The sequence below is a fragment of the Lissotriton vulgaris genome, chromosome 7 (genome assembly GCF_964263255.1).
Source record: "Lissotriton vulgaris chromosome 7, aLisVul1.2, whole genome shotgun sequence".
In the NCBI taxonomy this organism is placed as follows: domain Eukaryota; kingdom Metazoa; phylum Chordata; class Amphibia; order Caudata; family Salamandridae; genus Lissotriton; species Lissotriton vulgaris.
In genome coordinates, this window is record NC_141695.1 from 1,623,628,096 (window position 1) to 1,623,646,141 (window position 18,046).

An 18,046-nucleotide genomic window follows, 5' to 3' on the forward strand; every position below is an offset into this window, starting at 1 on the left:
ACTGCTCACCGCCGGCTGCTCTGCATGATTCAGCACCCCCTCTCAAGATGTCCCTCGCCACTGCCCTCCACCCCCCACTATCTCAAGGTATTCACTGTCCTCCATCTCCCACCATCTCAAGGTATTCACTGTCTTCCATCTCCCACCATCTCAAAATATCCACCGCCACTGCTACCCATAATCCACTATTTCAAATATACCGTATTTCTCTTACTTCCACAATCAAAAGACCCCTACACACCTCCAAAACCATTATTTATAATCATCCTCTGCATAACATCTTTTGTCTATTCTTTAGTGATGACACAGAGTCTGTCATCATCCTGTGGCCCCCACCTTGTCAGACGATAGTCACTCTCTACCAATCACTCTCTACTACTCAGTCTCTACTACACAGTCTCTACTACACAGTCTCTACTACACTCTACTATACACTCTCGACTACTCAATATACTAGTCTCTACTACTCACTCTCTACTACACACATGCTACTACTCAATATACTACTCTCTACTACACACTCACTACTACTACACACTCACTACTATTCTCTACTCCTCACTCTATACTACACACTCTATACTACACACTCACTACTCTCTACTACACACTCGCTACTCTCTACTATTCTCTGCTAATCACTCTATACTACACACTCACTTCTCTGTACTACGAATACACACTCTCTACTACTCTCTAGTACACTTTACTTACCCGTCAGGATACTGAAATATTTCTGAACTAAGGATCAATTTTACAGTCATATATTCTAGTCAAAGTGCATGTTTTACAGACAAACAAAGAATATAACTGTTTGCGTATCTAAAATGTTTCTTGGAGAGAGCATAGTGGTCACATTTAAGCATCTAGGCCTCCTTTAGAATGGCATATATCTCAGAGAGTATAAAAACGGATAACCGCACAATTACCCCCCCCCCCCCACACTTCCATAGAGGATACCTGCACCTCTTCCTCTACCCCCTCACATTTAATAAAGTCAAACACCAGCACTATTGCTTTTCTTGTTAGAGGAATATGCATGCATCCTGTTGCATCTCGTCCTGCACCCCACAATTTTCTTGCACAAGCAGCAAAATGCAATACAATAGGACTCACATTGGCAAGAGATTAAGCTATTGCCATTATAGATGGCAATGCCATTTATTTATATGTTTTCAACACCAACACAAATAAAAAGTAGGACATTTACAATGCCAATAGCTCTAACTTTTGCAAAGGCGAGACCGTTGCATTGCAAATGCTTAAGACGTGTGCCCTGTATGTAAATTGAGTCGGCCACCAGTCGCATTTTCCTATCTCAATGTGCATGCTGCAGTGACAACTTTTTCGAGTCTTTCAAGCTTTTATCAAGCCCTTCCATACCCCCAGCATAACCTTCAATTTAGCCAAATTCGACTTGGGTCGCTTGTGCACTAGTATTCACCTCCGACAAACAAAATGTCTTCCGACACTCTGCAAAAGGTGTTCTTTCTCCAGCCACTTTAACGTGATCACCCCGTTAAACATCAGTCATTGCAGACAACAGGATGACAGGTACGATTCATGTCGTCTTCTCGCTCGATACCTAGTCTTCTTGGCTACAATGTTGTTCTTTCCTTTTCGAGTACTGTGTATTCTAGAACTTGTAGTCGGTGTGTCGTTTAATGAAACACCTGTCCTGAACGCACACCTGCACACTGGCTAACAGAAATTATTTGAATAAATTGTGCCATCCGAACGTGATAGGGTTAAATAATACGCGATATTACCTCGTCCTACTCAAGGACCTCTTCTATTCTGACCCGCTGTATCGCATGTCCATCCACAAAGTAGTGATAACCTGGCCTTATGCATGAGTGACTGCGGAAGTCGTGCACATACCCTGCATCTACCATTTGTCTAAACATCCCGCAACGATAGCCGACCCTCGTCCTAGCGTCATGTAAATTACAGGTTTGGAGAACAAGTCATCAGCATGCAAGCAGTAATCTCGCCACATCCAAGCTAACACTCCCAAATGACGCTAGAGGATACCGCGCCAGGGTCTTACCTCCCGCCACCCTCCGGAGGACCTTAAAATCCGATTGCCTGTTTTGTTTGACACAATGATTGAAGGGAATTTAAGGCAATCGGGTGGCTGTATTGCCCTGTTAATTCGGCGATTGGCTAGAATATAATGGCCCGCCTCCTTTCAACATGCGGAAGAAAGCGCTGCTGCTGCGTAGGGGAAAACATACCTTTCCCTTCCCGGAAGTGATTGTCCAGCGCGTAGCCGTCACCGTCGTTCCACGCTGTTGTTTATATGGTGCTCTAGTGTATGTCACATTGTCACCGGTGTTCGGTGGCGCAGTTTCCCTGTTAAACATTGACTTTCGCTAGAAGGAAAACAAAGCGTGTTCTCACCGATGTAGGGGCAGCGATGGGACACAGAGCGCCACGAGTCAGGTGCACGTTGCTTGGGCATTATCAAGCAAGCACTATCCTTCTGCTTCACGAGTTTCCTTGGCTGATGTATCGAGGTGATTATAACATACCGGTGGTTATTTTAACATACCTTCTTCAACCTATATTCATTTGGCGAATGCCACTTTTTCCATTATTTTATGTGTCGGGCGGGCAACTAGAGCCAAATTCCGGGCATGGGGGGGGGGGGGGTGAAAAATATTTCGGGGGGCTAATTCTTCCAACCATAGACAGTGGCTGTAAGAAGGGGTGGAAACACAACATAAAGCCTAATTTACAAGTAAATGGTCTTTAAAGACCTGTTAAGTACTCGGGTGCGGCTGCAATCAGATTGTTGCCAGCCCGCAAAGCTGTGTCAGCCCGGACTGACACACACGACAGGGGGGCTGAAGCCCTGTGAGCCCCATGGGTGTAGCGCGCCTGATATATGTCTACCTAAAGCTCTTCGTGCCTCCATAAAATAAAAAATTTGCGAACATTCGTGACAAGATTTTTCAATTCGATTAAGGACAACGGAGGCGAGGATTATGCTTCTCATTTTCTTTGCTTTAAAACAGCAGGAAAAAAAAAACAATATTTTTTATTAAACACATCATTAACTACAAATCCCATAAACACACTGTACTCTCTAACCATAGAGACTGTGCCTATATAATGTCCATCCGAGGCACATACGTCCCCTTTCTTTGCAAAACTGTAACATATAAGTCCAACATCTTCAACTTAATACTTTCTTGCACGCTGTCCGTGGTGCGAAACTTTCAGAAGAACCAGATAACCCGAAGAACCAACAGGAAAACTTCAGGTTTGCAGGACCAACCGTGCTTGGTAAACCAGGTGAAGGAACACCAACTTCGTAGAGGGAGATCATTCTCCGCTGAAACAGGAATCCAACAAATGTGATTCTCTTTGCCATTTGAATCTGGAACCAAAAGAGAGAATTGCATAATAACAATCGTCCCATAACTATGTGCCAACAGCAAATCCTACAACAAGGGATGGGGGGGGGGGGGGGGGGTCACAGGGGGTACAGGAACTATGCAAAATAATGCCATGAGAGTGTCATACAGACAGAAATCATACTTTCTTTCTTTCATTTATCCTTCTATAAAGACATAACTGCTGGGTGGGATAATCCTCGCTTCCGTTGTCCTTAATAGAACTGAAAATACTTGTCACGAATGTACGCTAATTTTTAATTCTATGTCAGGACCGGAGGCACCAACTATGCTTGTTCAAAGCTGAGCCACCACCGCCGATGCAACATCCCCAATAGGTTTGTAATAGAAAGATTTAAATGTAGATTCCGTGGACCAATCTGCCGTATTCATGATGTCAGAAAGGCTTACTCCCAATGAAAATGATTTAGACGCCATTGCGCCTCGAACAGAATGTGCGCCAAATTTAGATATATCAATGCCTGCTTCACTCATGAGCCAGCGAACCCATCTTGCCAAGGTAGCTGGAGTCACTGGTCTGAAAGGTTTCTGCAACGCAATAAACAATTGACCTTGCATATCAGAACGAAACTCAGAGGTACTTACCTCGTACGCCTTTAAACATTGTTCCACTCATAACTTGGGGATTATCTGGAAACATCGGATGAGACACCGAAGTAGAATTGCACTTGGTGGGTCTAGAGATAACAAAAGTGACTCCCTCTAATGTCTTTTATGATTTTTATATCGAAATAAAGACTTTAAAACCTGACCTGAATCCCTCTAAGGAAAACCGACGACCAGCCAGATCTAAAGCTCTGATGTTGGAAACTCGTCTGCAAGAAACTAAACATAGGGGCATAGCGAGCTTGGCTGAAGCTGTTTCTGTGATAAATACTTGTTCCCCGGCCAAGCTTCTAAGAACCGGAGAATCACTGAGACATCCCACAGGAAAAATATTTGGGGCATGATGGCCTGACCATCCTAATGCCTCTCAGCAGTTTACAAACCAAGGGGTGCTCCCCAACTGTTTTGCCATCAAGTTGAGAATGTCCCGCCGAAATCGCGGACCGAAAATTGTTCACTGTCCTATAGGCCGAACCTGAGGAAGCTAAGGAAGCTGGGAAATTCATGACCATTGAGACATCAGCTGTAGCAGGGTCGAACACACCAGCGACGCTACTTGTTCCATGCTGATGAATACCGTTTGTGGGTATTATCTGACTATGCCTGGTTGATGAACTCGGAAGCGTCCGCCGAAAGGCCTGGGGCGTGCCATCTGTCCCTGAAACTCGCCATTCCACGAGTGGCAACTGACCCGCGTCTATTAGAGGGTGAGGGGTCTTGTGAGGGTCCAGCAACAGATTCCATCTCTGGGGGAGGAGCACTGGTACAGCACAAGACATGCCCAACACCATCGGGACCCATACCTGTGCTCTCCACAGAGGAGTTACTAATACTAATTCCGCCCGTTGGCGCCTGGTCTGGGCCAGGACCCTGGTGATCATGACGAAAGGCGGAAAGGCATAACAGAGGGCTTTGGGCCACCTCGGAAGAAATGCATCCGAGGCCAGAGCCTCCGGGTCTGGACGCCAGCTGTAAAACTCCGGGAGCTGTTTGTTCAGACGTGACGCAAACAGATCCACCTGACAAGGACCCCATAAAATGTTCAGCATCCAAAAAACTCGAGGGTGTAACCACCAATCGCTGTAATCCTGTAGGTAACGGGAGTGCCAGTCAGCAACCTCGTTCTTGCGTCCCGGAAGGTATTCCGCCACTACCGACAGTCTGTGCTGTAGACAATAATGCCAAAAATCCATGGCAGTCTCCGCCAAAATACGGGACCTCGTACCTCCAAGCTTGTTCATGTACCGCAACGCCGATACTTTATCCATCCGCAACAGGATGCAGCAGTCTGTTTTCCGTGGGGAAAGACTGCGGATGGCGAACAAACCTGCCAGTAACTCCAGGCAGTTGATATGTAGAGAGAGCTCCTCAGGAGACCATCGGCCCCCTGTTGAGATCGGACCGCAGCGGGCACCCCAGGCCCAGCAGCTGGCGTCCAATTCTATCACTATCTCGGGTTTCGAGCCAAAGATGGCTAACTCATTCCACGACTCCATGTGCTCTAACCACCACAACATCTCCCACCTGGCGTCCTCTGAAAGAGGAACCTGTTCGGCATAACCGAGGTCTTTGCGGAGATGTTGGATCTTCAGGTGTTGGAGTGCGGGATAATGAAGGGGCCCCGGAAGACTACTTGGATCGACGAGGCCAGTAACCCCACTACTCGGGCAATGGACCTCAAGGACACAATCTGCCAGCTCACAACACAATCAACTTCAATTCTCTCTTGATCGCTCTGATCTTGTAAGAGGGTAGGAGCAGCTGACAGCTGCTGGAATCCACTTGAAAGCCCAGGAACTCTATGGATTGTTTAGGGATCAGGGCTGATTTCTGTGAGTTCACTACAAATCCGAGGCTCTGAAGTAGCTGAATGGACCAATCCAGATGAGTAACCGCCAGCTGAGGGGACTGCGCCATGATAATGATGTTGTCTAGATAGACGATCAGGCGCACCCCTCGCGCACGCAGGGACTCTACCACAGGACGGAGGAGTTTTGTGAAGCACCAGGGTGCCGACGAAAGTCAGAAGGGAAGGACGGTGTATTCGTAATAGACGCCGTGCCAGAGAAACTGAAGGAAACGACGATGCGGGCGTAAATGGGGACGGACGGATACGCGTCCTTCAGGTCCAACCGGAGCATCCAATCCCCTTCTTGCAGAAGATTGCATAGCAGGTGGACGCCCTCCATTTTGAAGTGGCGATAGACAATCCACCCATTGAACTCTTAGAGATTCAGGACCAACCTGGACCCTCCCCCTTTCTTCTCGACCTGGAATACATTGCTGAGGAAACCCTGGGGATGACATTGAGTAACCGCAATCGCCCCTTTCTGCAGGAGGGAGTCTATCTCTTCCGAGATAAAGGTCTAATCTTGTTGGGAAAAATTTAGAGGAAAAGGTCGGAGAGTTTGGGAAGGAGTCTAGTACATCTCTAGTTTGTACCTGTGCAATGTCTCCCAAGATCCAAGGATCTTGCGAGAGGGAGCGCCATTGATGCAGAAATGGTTGAACACGTCCCCCCAAAACCACTTCTGAATATCAAAAAAAGTCATGATCAACTCAATTCAATTCATAAACTTTATTCGATTGTTTGTAAAAAAACATCATAAAAGTATACAGATTAAAACATTACAAACATGGATTGTTACGAGAGGGGAAGAGCATATCATAACAAAGAATAATAAAACATGGACTAGCAGCAGTGGTTAAGATGGGCATTGTGTTAAAAAACCATACTTTTTCTTGCCGTAATAGATTTTAAAATGAAGGTTGCGGTAAAGAAACATAAATCTGGGGTGACAAGAGAGAATAAGAGTTTCATAGCATCACCTGTAGTAAACACAGAATATTTCTTGAACAATGGTTTGAGGTAGAAAATACGCAGGGATTTGTACAGTTGTCATGATCAACTCAAAAGGAGCCTACCACATTTCACCCTTACACAGGAGAGAGATAGGGCTAATTCACGCTCTCCTCTTAAATCTCCTTTATTTGAGGAGGGTGTATCTTGTACTATGATTGTTTGATCGATTTCTCTACATTAACCAACAGATGGGAGTTTACCCGTTGATGATCGCCGGTAGAAGATGATCGGATGAGTACTTGAACATCTGTTTATTTATAGATATTTATTATATATTTGTCTTATATTATTCATAATTATTTGATTTGTTCACCCTTACTCTTCCTTTTATTCCTTCCCTAAACATGACCCAAGGATAGTCCCTGTTAGAATTCCCAGAATCCCTGGTTGGCTGAGGTAGGTACTGTAGGCCAAACAGGGACCTGGAGTCCCAACGTTAGGGAAAAGACAGGTCGCCTCTAGAGATAGTCCCTGCTCCACCCCCTTAATAGCTTGACACGAGCAACCAGGCTTATCTTCAAGGCCAATGTGTAAAGTATTTGCAATTGCGCTCACAGCAATCCAACGATGACACCACAAATAGACTCCACACAAGTTTCATAGAAAAACAAGTGTATGTTTACAAAAAGAGATACGATGCGACCACACAATACGAAACCAGCATATGCATTGGGGTAATTCTCCCCCTGGCCTATTATTATTGAGCTAAATTAAACAATCCTACATAATCCTAATGTCGTAATATGCAGTTCATTATGCAAGGATCAGGTACTTCACAACATAAGAATAATGCAGATCATAATACGGCTATCTGGCGATTTGTACTGTCACTGTAATGAAATGCGTAAAGCAACAATGTGGTAAACTGCTATGCCCCCGTAATGCAATGCGTGCGGTCCCCTTTCAGGTACTCTGTCAGGAAAGAGCAATGCAACGTGTAATACAGTTATCGGCAGTTCGTTATGTGAAACAAATGCAATGCAGAACACATATATCCGGCAGTTCGGTATGCAACACTAATGCAACGTGTAATACTACAATCTGGCAGATTGTAATGCAGGACTAAGACAAGGTGTAACACATCTATCAGGCAGTTCGTTATGCAAACCTAGTGCAATGCATAACACTCCTATCAGGCAGTTCGTTAGGCAAACTAATGCAATGAGAAATACAACAAACAGGTAGTCCGTTGTGCAGGAATAAAGCAATGCGGTATACAATCATCAGATACTCCGGCAAGCAGGAGTAATGCAATACGTAAGTTACTCTGGCACCGCTCACGGTGCCTCCGGTGATCTCTCTGCCACTCGTGCTGGCTTGCGGTTAGTCTCCGGCCACAGTTACCCCACCACACGGGTAAGATAGAACACAGTAAAATGCAGCTTCGCACTCAGGCCCCTGCGCGCCACTCCATGGGCACATGGGCCTCAATCCGAGCCGAAGCAGAGGTTTGCGCTGCAGGACACAGAGAGCGGCTGAGAGCGTCTCCCTCCGCGCCTGCGCCCCAGGAGTCGACACACATTACCTGGGGGGCGTGAACCCACTCTCCTCATCCAGCGACTTGGACCTCTGATGCAATATCTCTGAATTTCTGGGCAATGGAAAGATCCCAGGCTGCACACTACACCCGCACTGAGAGTCAGCGAGACTCACAGGAACTTCGGGTGCACAATAACCAGACACCTCCTCACGAGGGTCTCAGGCTGCTCACGGCACACACATGCAGTGTCGCTGAGACACACTTGATCTTCTGGTGCCCACGATCACAAAGCACCACTTGCGCAGGTCTCAGCCGGTAGAAGGTACACGCACACAGCGTTGCTGAAACACACTTTATCTTCCGGTGCCCCGATCACAGGGCACCTCCAGAGTGGTTTCAGGCTGCAAACTGCACCCGCACCCAGCGTCGCTGAGACATACTTTATCTTCCGGTGCCCCCGATCACGGGGCACCGCCAGCGAGGGTCTCAGCTGCAAACAGCACACTCACACAGTGTCGCTGAGACACACTTGCTCTTCTGATGTACACAATCACGGGCCAATCCACACAAAAGTCTCAGGCTGCCCCCCAAGCTCACACACACTGTGTCGCTGAGACTTTCTTGGCTCCCTGGTACACACGTTTACAGGACGATCCTCTTGAAGGGCTCAGGCTAGACATAGCACAAGCACACAGCGTCTCTGAGTCTCGTTTGGAACTCCAGGTGCCCAAGATCACAGGGCACGACTTGCGAAGGTCTCAGGCTAGACAGAGCACATGCACCCACAGCGTATATGAGAGTCTTCTCTGGGAACTTTTGTGTTTCCCAACAAGCAGCCAGCTCACATCCAGCAGTCTCTTCAGTTGCTTCTTCCTTGGCAAAGGTTCCTCTTGATCCACGAAGCAGCTCCAGTCTTGTTCACACTTGATCAAGACATTATCCAAAGTTCAGGGGCTTTAGCTCGCATAGTTATCCCCACAATGGCTTTGAAGTCTTTGTGTTACAGGGGGCACTGACCCCTGCGCAAACCACTTCTGGGTGCCTCCCTACCAGTGACACCTTCTTCCTTTGATAATGGGGATCTGGATCTCAATCACTCAGCAGGAGATGGGACAATTGTTTTATAGCACCAGCACAGGCCTCTTCACCTCTAGGCCTACTCCTCCCCCTGCATGCTCCAGATGCAGGTCAGCCTGTGCTGTCTCACTTCCTCCCCTGTGTGAAGACATTCTCCAGATCCTATCGCTTTTAAATCCAGCCAGTCAATCTACAACCAGGCAGAGACACACAGAAATGTTTAAAGCACAAAAACCCAGCCACTTCTGAAAGAGTGGCTTACAAACACATAATGCAAAAACCATCTTTATAAAAAGATGTGTTATTGTAGGGTGAGTTCAGGCATACTAAACTTCACCTTTCCTTCTTAAGCCTTTGATGGGGGGTTTAGGGTGGCAGCGGAAGCGCTTCTGCTGCCATCCCCTGGGGTGTCATGTGGGTGGGCGCTCCACTGTGGCAGCACCTAGGCTTCCCCCGTGGGCCAGTGCCAGGACGTAATTGTTACTTACTCGGCCCAGCAACACAGCTGTCGAGGACGAATGTACCATGTTACCACGCGTACTTTTAGCACGCATACCATTACCACGGATTATTTACAACGCAGGTCATGTTACAACGGATACCATTACAACGCAATACACTACAACGCACATACTATTACAACGCATACCATTACAACGTAAGTATAGGTAAGTATATATATTTTATTTAAAAATATTTTTGTAATATTTAATTTAATAATTCATTATTATATTTAAAATAATTATTTTTTAAATATTTAATTTAATTATTTATTATTTAATCATTAAATATTTATATTAATGAAATTATTTTTAATTGTAAATTTTTTAAATATATATTAAAAATACCCCTGTACCCCAAAACCCAAACCCAGCCCTTAAACCTAAAAATACCCCTGTACCCCAAAACCCATACCCAACCCTAAAACCTAAAAATACCCCTGTACCCCAAAACCCAAACCCAGCCCTAAAACCTAAAAATACCCCTGTACCCCAAAACCCAAACCCAGCCCTAAAACCTAAAAATACCCCTGTACCCCAAAACCCAAACCCAACCCTAAAACCTAAAAATACCCCTGTACCCCAAAACCCAAACCCAGCCCTAAAACCTAAAAATACCCCTGTACCCCAAAACCCAAACCCAGCCATAAAACCTAAAAATACCCCTGTACCCCAAAACCCAAACCCAGCCCTAAAACCTAAAAATACCCCTGTACCCCACAACCCAAACCCAGCCCTAAAACCTAAAAATACCCCTGTACCCCAAAACCCAAACCCAGCCCTAAAACCTAAAAATACCCCTGTACCCCAAAACCCAAACCCAGCCCTAAACCTAAAAATACCCTGTACCCCAAAACCCAAACCCAGCCCTAAAACCTAAAAATACCCCTGTACCCCAAAACCCAAACCCAGCCCTAAAACCTAAAAATACCCCTGTACCCCAAAACCCAAACCCAGCCCTAAAACCTAAAAATACCCCTGTACACCAAAACCCAAACCCAGCCCTAAAACCTAAAAATACCCCTGTACCCCAAAACCCAAACCCAGCCCTAAAATTTAAAAATAGCCCTGTACCCCAAAACCCAAACCCAGCCCTAAAACCTAAAAATACCCCTGTACCCCCAAACCCAACCCTAAAACCTAAAAATACCCCTGTACCCCAAAACCCAAACCCAACCCTAAAACCTAAAAATACCCCTGTACCCCAAAACCCAAACCCAATACCCCAATACTTACCTTTAAACTTACCTAAATTTACGATGTAATGGTATGCGTTGTAATAGTACCTGCGTTGTAAAAAAATGCGTGGTAAAGGTATCCGTGGTAATGGATCCTGCGTGGTAATGGATCCGTGGTAACGGTACTGCGTGCTAAAAAATCCGTGGTAACAGTTACATACCGTCGAGGACGTACCATTATGTCCTTGGCACCGAAAGAGCTTATATGTATCTCCTAATATTTTTCTGTTGGTGTAGTGCCTTGTTATTTGGCTACTTAATTTGCTTAAACGCGACAGGCACCAAAATATGAGTGCATATTTGCCAGTTAAATAAACGTGGATATATTCAATTTTAAGTCTCCATTTATTCTCAAAACAAACATGGATAAATAAAAATAAGATAGCCAAAAATGAATATGGATTAATAAAGACAGAAATGTTAAAAAGATAAATACCATAAATCCGGGATCCCAACTCATGTTGTACTTTACAAATACAAGTTTTTTCTTGCATGACAATCCTAGATGTTAATAAATTAATGTTGCAAAAATAAAAGAGAAACCTGTAACACACAGCTTGCATAGATATCTCTACCACCTTCTTCCTCTTTCCTATTTCTGTCCTTAATTTATTCCTGTGAATATTTGTGGTTTTCTAGGGGACCATGCTTTGCCTCAGGGTGCAAGTTAACTCAGTCCTCAGCCTCCAGACATCATTAGGCTAGATAATTTTCATTTGTCTTGGGTACATAATAATTATTCTACCAAAATAGGGGTGTTACAACGTAATTGGTCGGTATACCTTGGCTTTATATTTAAAACAGCATACCACCAAACCCTTCTCTCTTTTTTAATTAACAGGAACATGGTAAATTAAGTATAAATGTATCCTACTTTACGCATGATACATTTCTATTAGGATATACAAAATGTCAGTAATTGAAAATAGAGAGGTTTATGTTGTCATGATTAAAGCAATAAGGTGACTCATTGTTACATGTAGGAGGAAGATGTTTGAGAATGTGTATAAAATGTGTACTGATGTTAGCTTTCTAGAGCACTAAACATAATTTCTATGTCATAATTAATTGCCTTATTTTGTTCATTCTAAAGAAAATTCAGTTTAGCCTTTTGTCTCTATCATAGACCAAACTTCCTTTTGAGAAATACAATGGGAAATCAATGTTTTGGGATTTCTTGACCCTCGTTCAGCACAAAAAAATTCCATGAAGGAGCCAACGTATATGAACCTTTTTGGAAAGTTTAATCCAGATACGTTGAACAGAGACAAAGTTATTAAGAAAACAAAAAATACCTTTTTGAAAGTCTGATCTAACTAATAACTCCTCAGTCAAAAGGAATTCCCCTATGGGCAACCTAATTCACCAAAACACATACATTCATACACATAATCATATCACCAGAACATAATACAACCACCATCAAAAGGCCCAAACTAAAAAAATACAAGTATTTTTTGGAGTATTAATAAAACATATAGAAAAGTAAAAAAAACAAAAACACTGTTTAGCAAATGTTGCAAACAGAAACCACACAAATTAATACATTACTGGGAGAACCTGCAAGAAAAATTGTTTCTAATCATCTAAACAGGCCCATACATCAGACAAAATTCATTATAATGACATTTGATTTTCGTATAAATGAATTTAACAATAATAACAAATGTCTTTCACAGTCTACAGTATGCCTGTTAACAGTAAGCGTTGACGCGTTTCGGTGGGTATTACTGCCTAAACACCACCTTCTTCAGGACAAAAGACGGTATCTCCAAGAGCATAATCAGAATCTGTACTTAAGCACACAAACAAAGACATAAAGAAGAATAAAACAATTAAAAAAAATCAATAAACCTTTGATAGGCAAAATGGTAAAACAGTGTTTATATCCTGGTGATACACCAAACAATCCTTTCACTCAACCTCATAGACAGAATCCTAAATTTAAAAGTTTGAAAAGGAGGGGACACATCCCTACTATCCCTCAAATTGTGCATACTAATCGCATCCCATGTGTATTAGAGCAACCCTTCCCTTATCAATCAGGCATCCAAAGATAATACCTAGGTACCTGTTCTTAATCCAAGATATCTATACAGTATCAGCTGTAAGTATCCTTTTGTAGTCAGATATAGAGGGGTTGTTAGACCTCTCTCTCAATCAGTCACCCCTGTTTCATTGGTGGGATATTCTGTAAGGAAAACCAAAATGACCTTCTTATATCAATACTCAATATTTAATCCCCACCGAGGTACTATCAATTTCAAGAACACTTAAACAGATATTACTTCTGAACCTCGTATTTCTCACACCAAAGTATAGAAGGAGATGGGGCCAATATATGCCTCTGTTGTAAAATATATAAAAAAATGTTTTAGTGCTTCTTACTTGTGTAAATAGACTATTATTAATAATAACCTATTCTATTTACCTTTCATTTAAAATCATAGACTCAGTTATCAGACCCCTTCCTCTCTTCCTTTTTGTGGAGTTTTAGATTATTATCTAGTTCCCTCCGATATTATTTTATTGTCTTAGCAATTTGCAATAGATCTGGAACGTAAAATGTAATATGGAGTTGTTATCGCTAAGGTTCCACCTATATTACTATGCCTCAAGCAATCTCTCTAGTAATTAAGAAAAAAACAGATATACATGCCCTGGAATCTAGACTGTAAATCTAAGATGTTATTGCTAAGGTTCTGTCTATACTACTCTCACTAAAGCATTCGCTCTACTCATTTAATGAATGTTTAACAAATATATTGTCTGTGGTATTGCAATATTATTACTATAGTTTTGCCCATACTAACTCGACTAAGGTGTCCTCTATATATATTTTAGTGAATTTCTAAATGAAAGTTTTATCTGTCAATCATTTATTACCATGTACAACGTTAGGAATAGGGAACCCCGCTTCTTAATCAAAGTTATCTTATGACTCAATCTCATTGTCAAAACAAGGTTCCTAGCCAACAAAATTATGATTAAATACCAGTATCGTTACAAAACAATGACAGTCTGAAATCCCTTGCAACTTCTAGACTAACATAACCCGGTCTATTTGAATCTACGAGTAGCTTCAAGGACTATGAACAGTTCGAGCCCTTCCTCTTCCCTTACTGACACTCAGAAATCAAGTTACGGGGTAGAAGGCGCCACTGTAAACGGGAATCTATTTTTCAACAGCTTTGCTGTAGATTTAAATATCCTACATTCGTGCATGTGATCCGTTACGTCACCTCCGCTCCGCCAATTGTGATCAATCTACGCAATCTTATTCCTTCTAGAAGTGTCGGCCATTTTAGCCTACCATATGTTCTTTAATAATATTCGGCTATCAATCGGAAAGGCTCTTATTTGTAAAGGTATTCCTGAACAATCAATTTTCCAACACCTTTAATAGTCAGATGAGCTATATGGACATTTATTTAAAAAGACGACCCATTATGTAGTTATATATTTTTTTATTTAAATACCGACCAAATATACAATATATAGATGAAAACGAATTTAGGAAGAGTATTATACTACTTCCTAATTTACTCTAATTCTCAGAGTTTATATTTTCATAACCAAACGCATTGTTAATTTTAACGAGGATGGCCACACAAGCTCGGCGGCCATCTTAGACTATTTTGGCTATAAAATAAAGGGCACTTAGTCGCATCCCAACATAGGTTTGATAAGTCACTGTAAACTTTGAGCAAATAGGACGAGATTGGTATGCACAATTCAAGGGATAGGAGGGATGTGTCCCCTACTTTTTAATCTTTTAAATTTAGGATTCTGTCTATGAAGTTGAGTGAAAGGATTGTTTTGTGTATCATCAGGATATAAACACTGTTTTACCGTTCTACCTATGTACTGTTAACTGTTTTTTAAAAATTGTTTTATTTTTCTTTATGTCTTTGTTTGTGTGCCTATGTACAGATTCTTATAATGCTCTGGGAGATATCGTCCTTTGTCCTGAAGAAGGTGGTGTTTAGGCAGTAATACCCACCGAAACGCGTCAACGCTTACAGTTATCAGGCATACTGTAGACCAGAGTTCTTCAAACTGTGGGGCGCGCCCCCCTGCGGGGGTGCGCACTCAACACTAAAATCTTACCTTTGTTGTCCTCGGTGTCGCAAGTCTTCACCCATTCAAATAGGAATTTCTTTCATTAAAGAACTCCCGGTGACAGAGGGTTGGAGGTTGGAGGGAGGGAGGGAGGGAGGGGAAATCATTGGGCACGACGCGCCCATGCTTTTGTTTGCGAAGTGCTAACTGTTCACCATCCCAGGAGGGGGTTAATATGTAGCGCTGGCATAGCTGCCAAGGTTTCAGATTGCTATGTGTGACATTCCAACTTCTATGAGTGACACTTTCTCGCGAACAAAAATCATGCAATGAACACAAAGGAAACTTCCAAGTATCAGAAATTGCAGCCATTTGAACAACAAAAAACTCCAAAAACTTTTTGAAACTGCTGTAGAGCACCAGAAATGGAAGGACACTAGTGGCAAATCGCACACCGGCACCCGTAGTCTAAAGAAAATACCTGAGCCTCAAGTGAAGTACCCAAGAAGGATGACTGCCTGATGAGATTACTGTCTGCAGAATTAAATGAAATCTGAGATCTTTTGCAGATGTAAACCTGAAGGATGACGAGCGGTACCGGGCGCCTGCAGATTTCTGTATCTCAGTTTATTATCATCTTATCTCATCTCATCTCAATCATTTGCAATGCGTGGTGCGCTCCACACTGTGAAGTAATGATGTTACAACAGATGAGAGTGGACAGTGGGCATCTGAAGAATGATGATGACGTGAGCCATAACGGACCCCCTTCCTTTCCTCCCCCTCCCCCAGCCGGGCCCCAGTGCCGAGAGAGCAGGGAGAGCGTGCTGGTAAAACTGTCAACCGTAGTCTGTGAAGATAAATCTAGTTAGTCAGGGCGGCCATGATAAGGATGAGGAGACAGAGCAGCCCTGAGGCCAGGCCTGCAGATTTGAAACTAAATTGATCGTGTGAGTCAGACTAAAATAATTTACCAGAGATGATCAGACTGTGTGTGTGTCCGAGGCAGCGCTAATGTCACACAAGCACTAATTAAACTGTGTACACTAAGTCTGCCTGGCGTGTAAACACTTAGGGGCAGATTTACAAGCCATTGCGCCTCATTTACGCTGCCGTTGCATCACTTTTGTGACGCAGCGGCGGCACAAATCCTGCACCATGGTGCGGGGTACTTACAACATGACGCATCTGGGAGATGCGTCACGTTGTAATGCCCTGCGCCACATGTAGGCGTTCCTGTGCAGCGGGGCATTCCGGCGCAGGAACGCCTCCTAAAAGTGGCTGAGTGAAATCTACAAGATTTCACTCAGTCACTTTTAGGCCCATGCTGCGTCAAAACCTTGCTCCTGCCCGAAGCAGGCGTAAGGATTGACGCAGCATTAACTAGATAGGGCCCCCAGAGCATTGCTGGAGCTGCGTCGCGCTTGCGACGCAACTCCAGCAATGCGCCACTTTTACGGCACAGATGCGTCACACATCTGTGCCGGTTTTACCCCATGGCGCGCCGCATTGTAAATGCGGTGCATCCATGAAGGCGGAGCTGTGGCGCACAATAACTGGTGCATCCCTGCTGATATGCAGGGATGCGCCAGTTATTGTAAATATGCCCCTTACTTAATGAACTGGAGTTGCTTCAGACTGCTACTGTCTCTGCGTTCCGGTCCGTCCGGTGGATGCGGCGTGATTCACACAGGGACCCGCGGCCGCACAGCACACTGCATCATGCACTCTTCTTCTCCCAGCAGAGTGACTCACGGACAAGTCCCCCGCCCAGCCGCACTTTGCGCCCGCGATGTCTGCAATGCCTCTGATGCGCAGCGGCACGGGCGCCCATGTGTCCTGTCAGTCATTGTAGTGTAGCAGGAGTGACTAAATCGGTCACTCACTTACTGCTCAGTCCGGCAACGCTGCTGGGTTTTATTAAATTTGTGTCACAGTCAGCAGTGGCAGCGTACGGAGGACAAGAATCTCAGTTTGAGTTCCCCGCCACTACTGAACTCTCCTCCTCTGGTCCAGGACATGACGAAGATGGGGCCCCCTGGTGTGCCACAGCGTTAGCAACCACTGCTGAGCCAGCCTGGGCAGGCCTCGCACCCGCTCTCGGTAATTGTCAGAGTGTGAATGTCACTCAGTGTGTCTGATGCGTCTGGTGTGTCTAAAAGCCGCGCAGCACGGGAAATATAAATGTTGCCAGCATGAGTCAGCTGTCGGATTTAATTTGTAGCCATACATTGTAACACTGTCAGCCATTCCAGAGCTGAGAGCAGACAAAATTACCTATTAACTTACTGCTCAGTGCCTGCAGCAAGTCTGCAGGGAGCAGCTGGCAGGCGCTGACGGCGCGCTCTGGCACCCTGCTTGCCAGAGTTTCAGAGTGGCAGAAATGCGTGACAATGCATTTCAGTGCGATGATGCGGAACACCGCACTGAAATGCGTTAGCGTCACACCTGATGCTTGATGCTTGTCAGGCCTGCGCTGAAATGCTTCAGCTGCAGTGGGATGCAGGACGTCTCCTCAGCTAAAACCGAAAGCAAAAGAAGAGACAGTCCTGTTCCTTTGCATTCGATTTCAAAGCAGAGGAGGCTCCTTGCCTCCCACTGTAGCTGAAATTAATGTTCCATAGCTGCCAAGGTTTAAGATTGCTTTGTGTGACACTTTTATAATTTCATTGTAATTATGAGTTACATTTCAACCACTGAGTGACACTTTTCTTGCGAGTAAAATCAAGCAGTAATGACGAGGGAAATGGATATAAATATTAGAAATGACACACATATTGGAGCAATAATTCAATGTA

The 18,046-nt window shown here is 44.1% G+C and overlaps 1 protein-coding gene across 2 annotated transcripts in view; it reads right to left on the minus strand.

Annotated features, from left to right (window-relative positions):
• Positions 1–2,072, minus strand: part of TTPAL (alpha tocopherol transfer protein like) — a 63,915-nt gene extending 61,843 nt beyond the window's left edge. The window contains exon 1 of one of the 2 annotated variants that reach the window (XM_086932559.1): positions 2,051–2,072. Coding sequence is in view for 1 of the 2 variants with exons in the window: in XM_086932558.1 (XP_086788684.1) it covers positions 1,882–1,888 (7 nt within the window). In the remaining variant the exon portion in view is untranslated. Of the gene's footprint in view, positions 1–1,881; positions 1,980–2,050 lie in introns of those variants that run through there. The other variant, XM_086932558.1, reaches the window with a different exon arrangement.
• Positions 2,073–18,046: the final 15,974 nt, after the last annotated feature.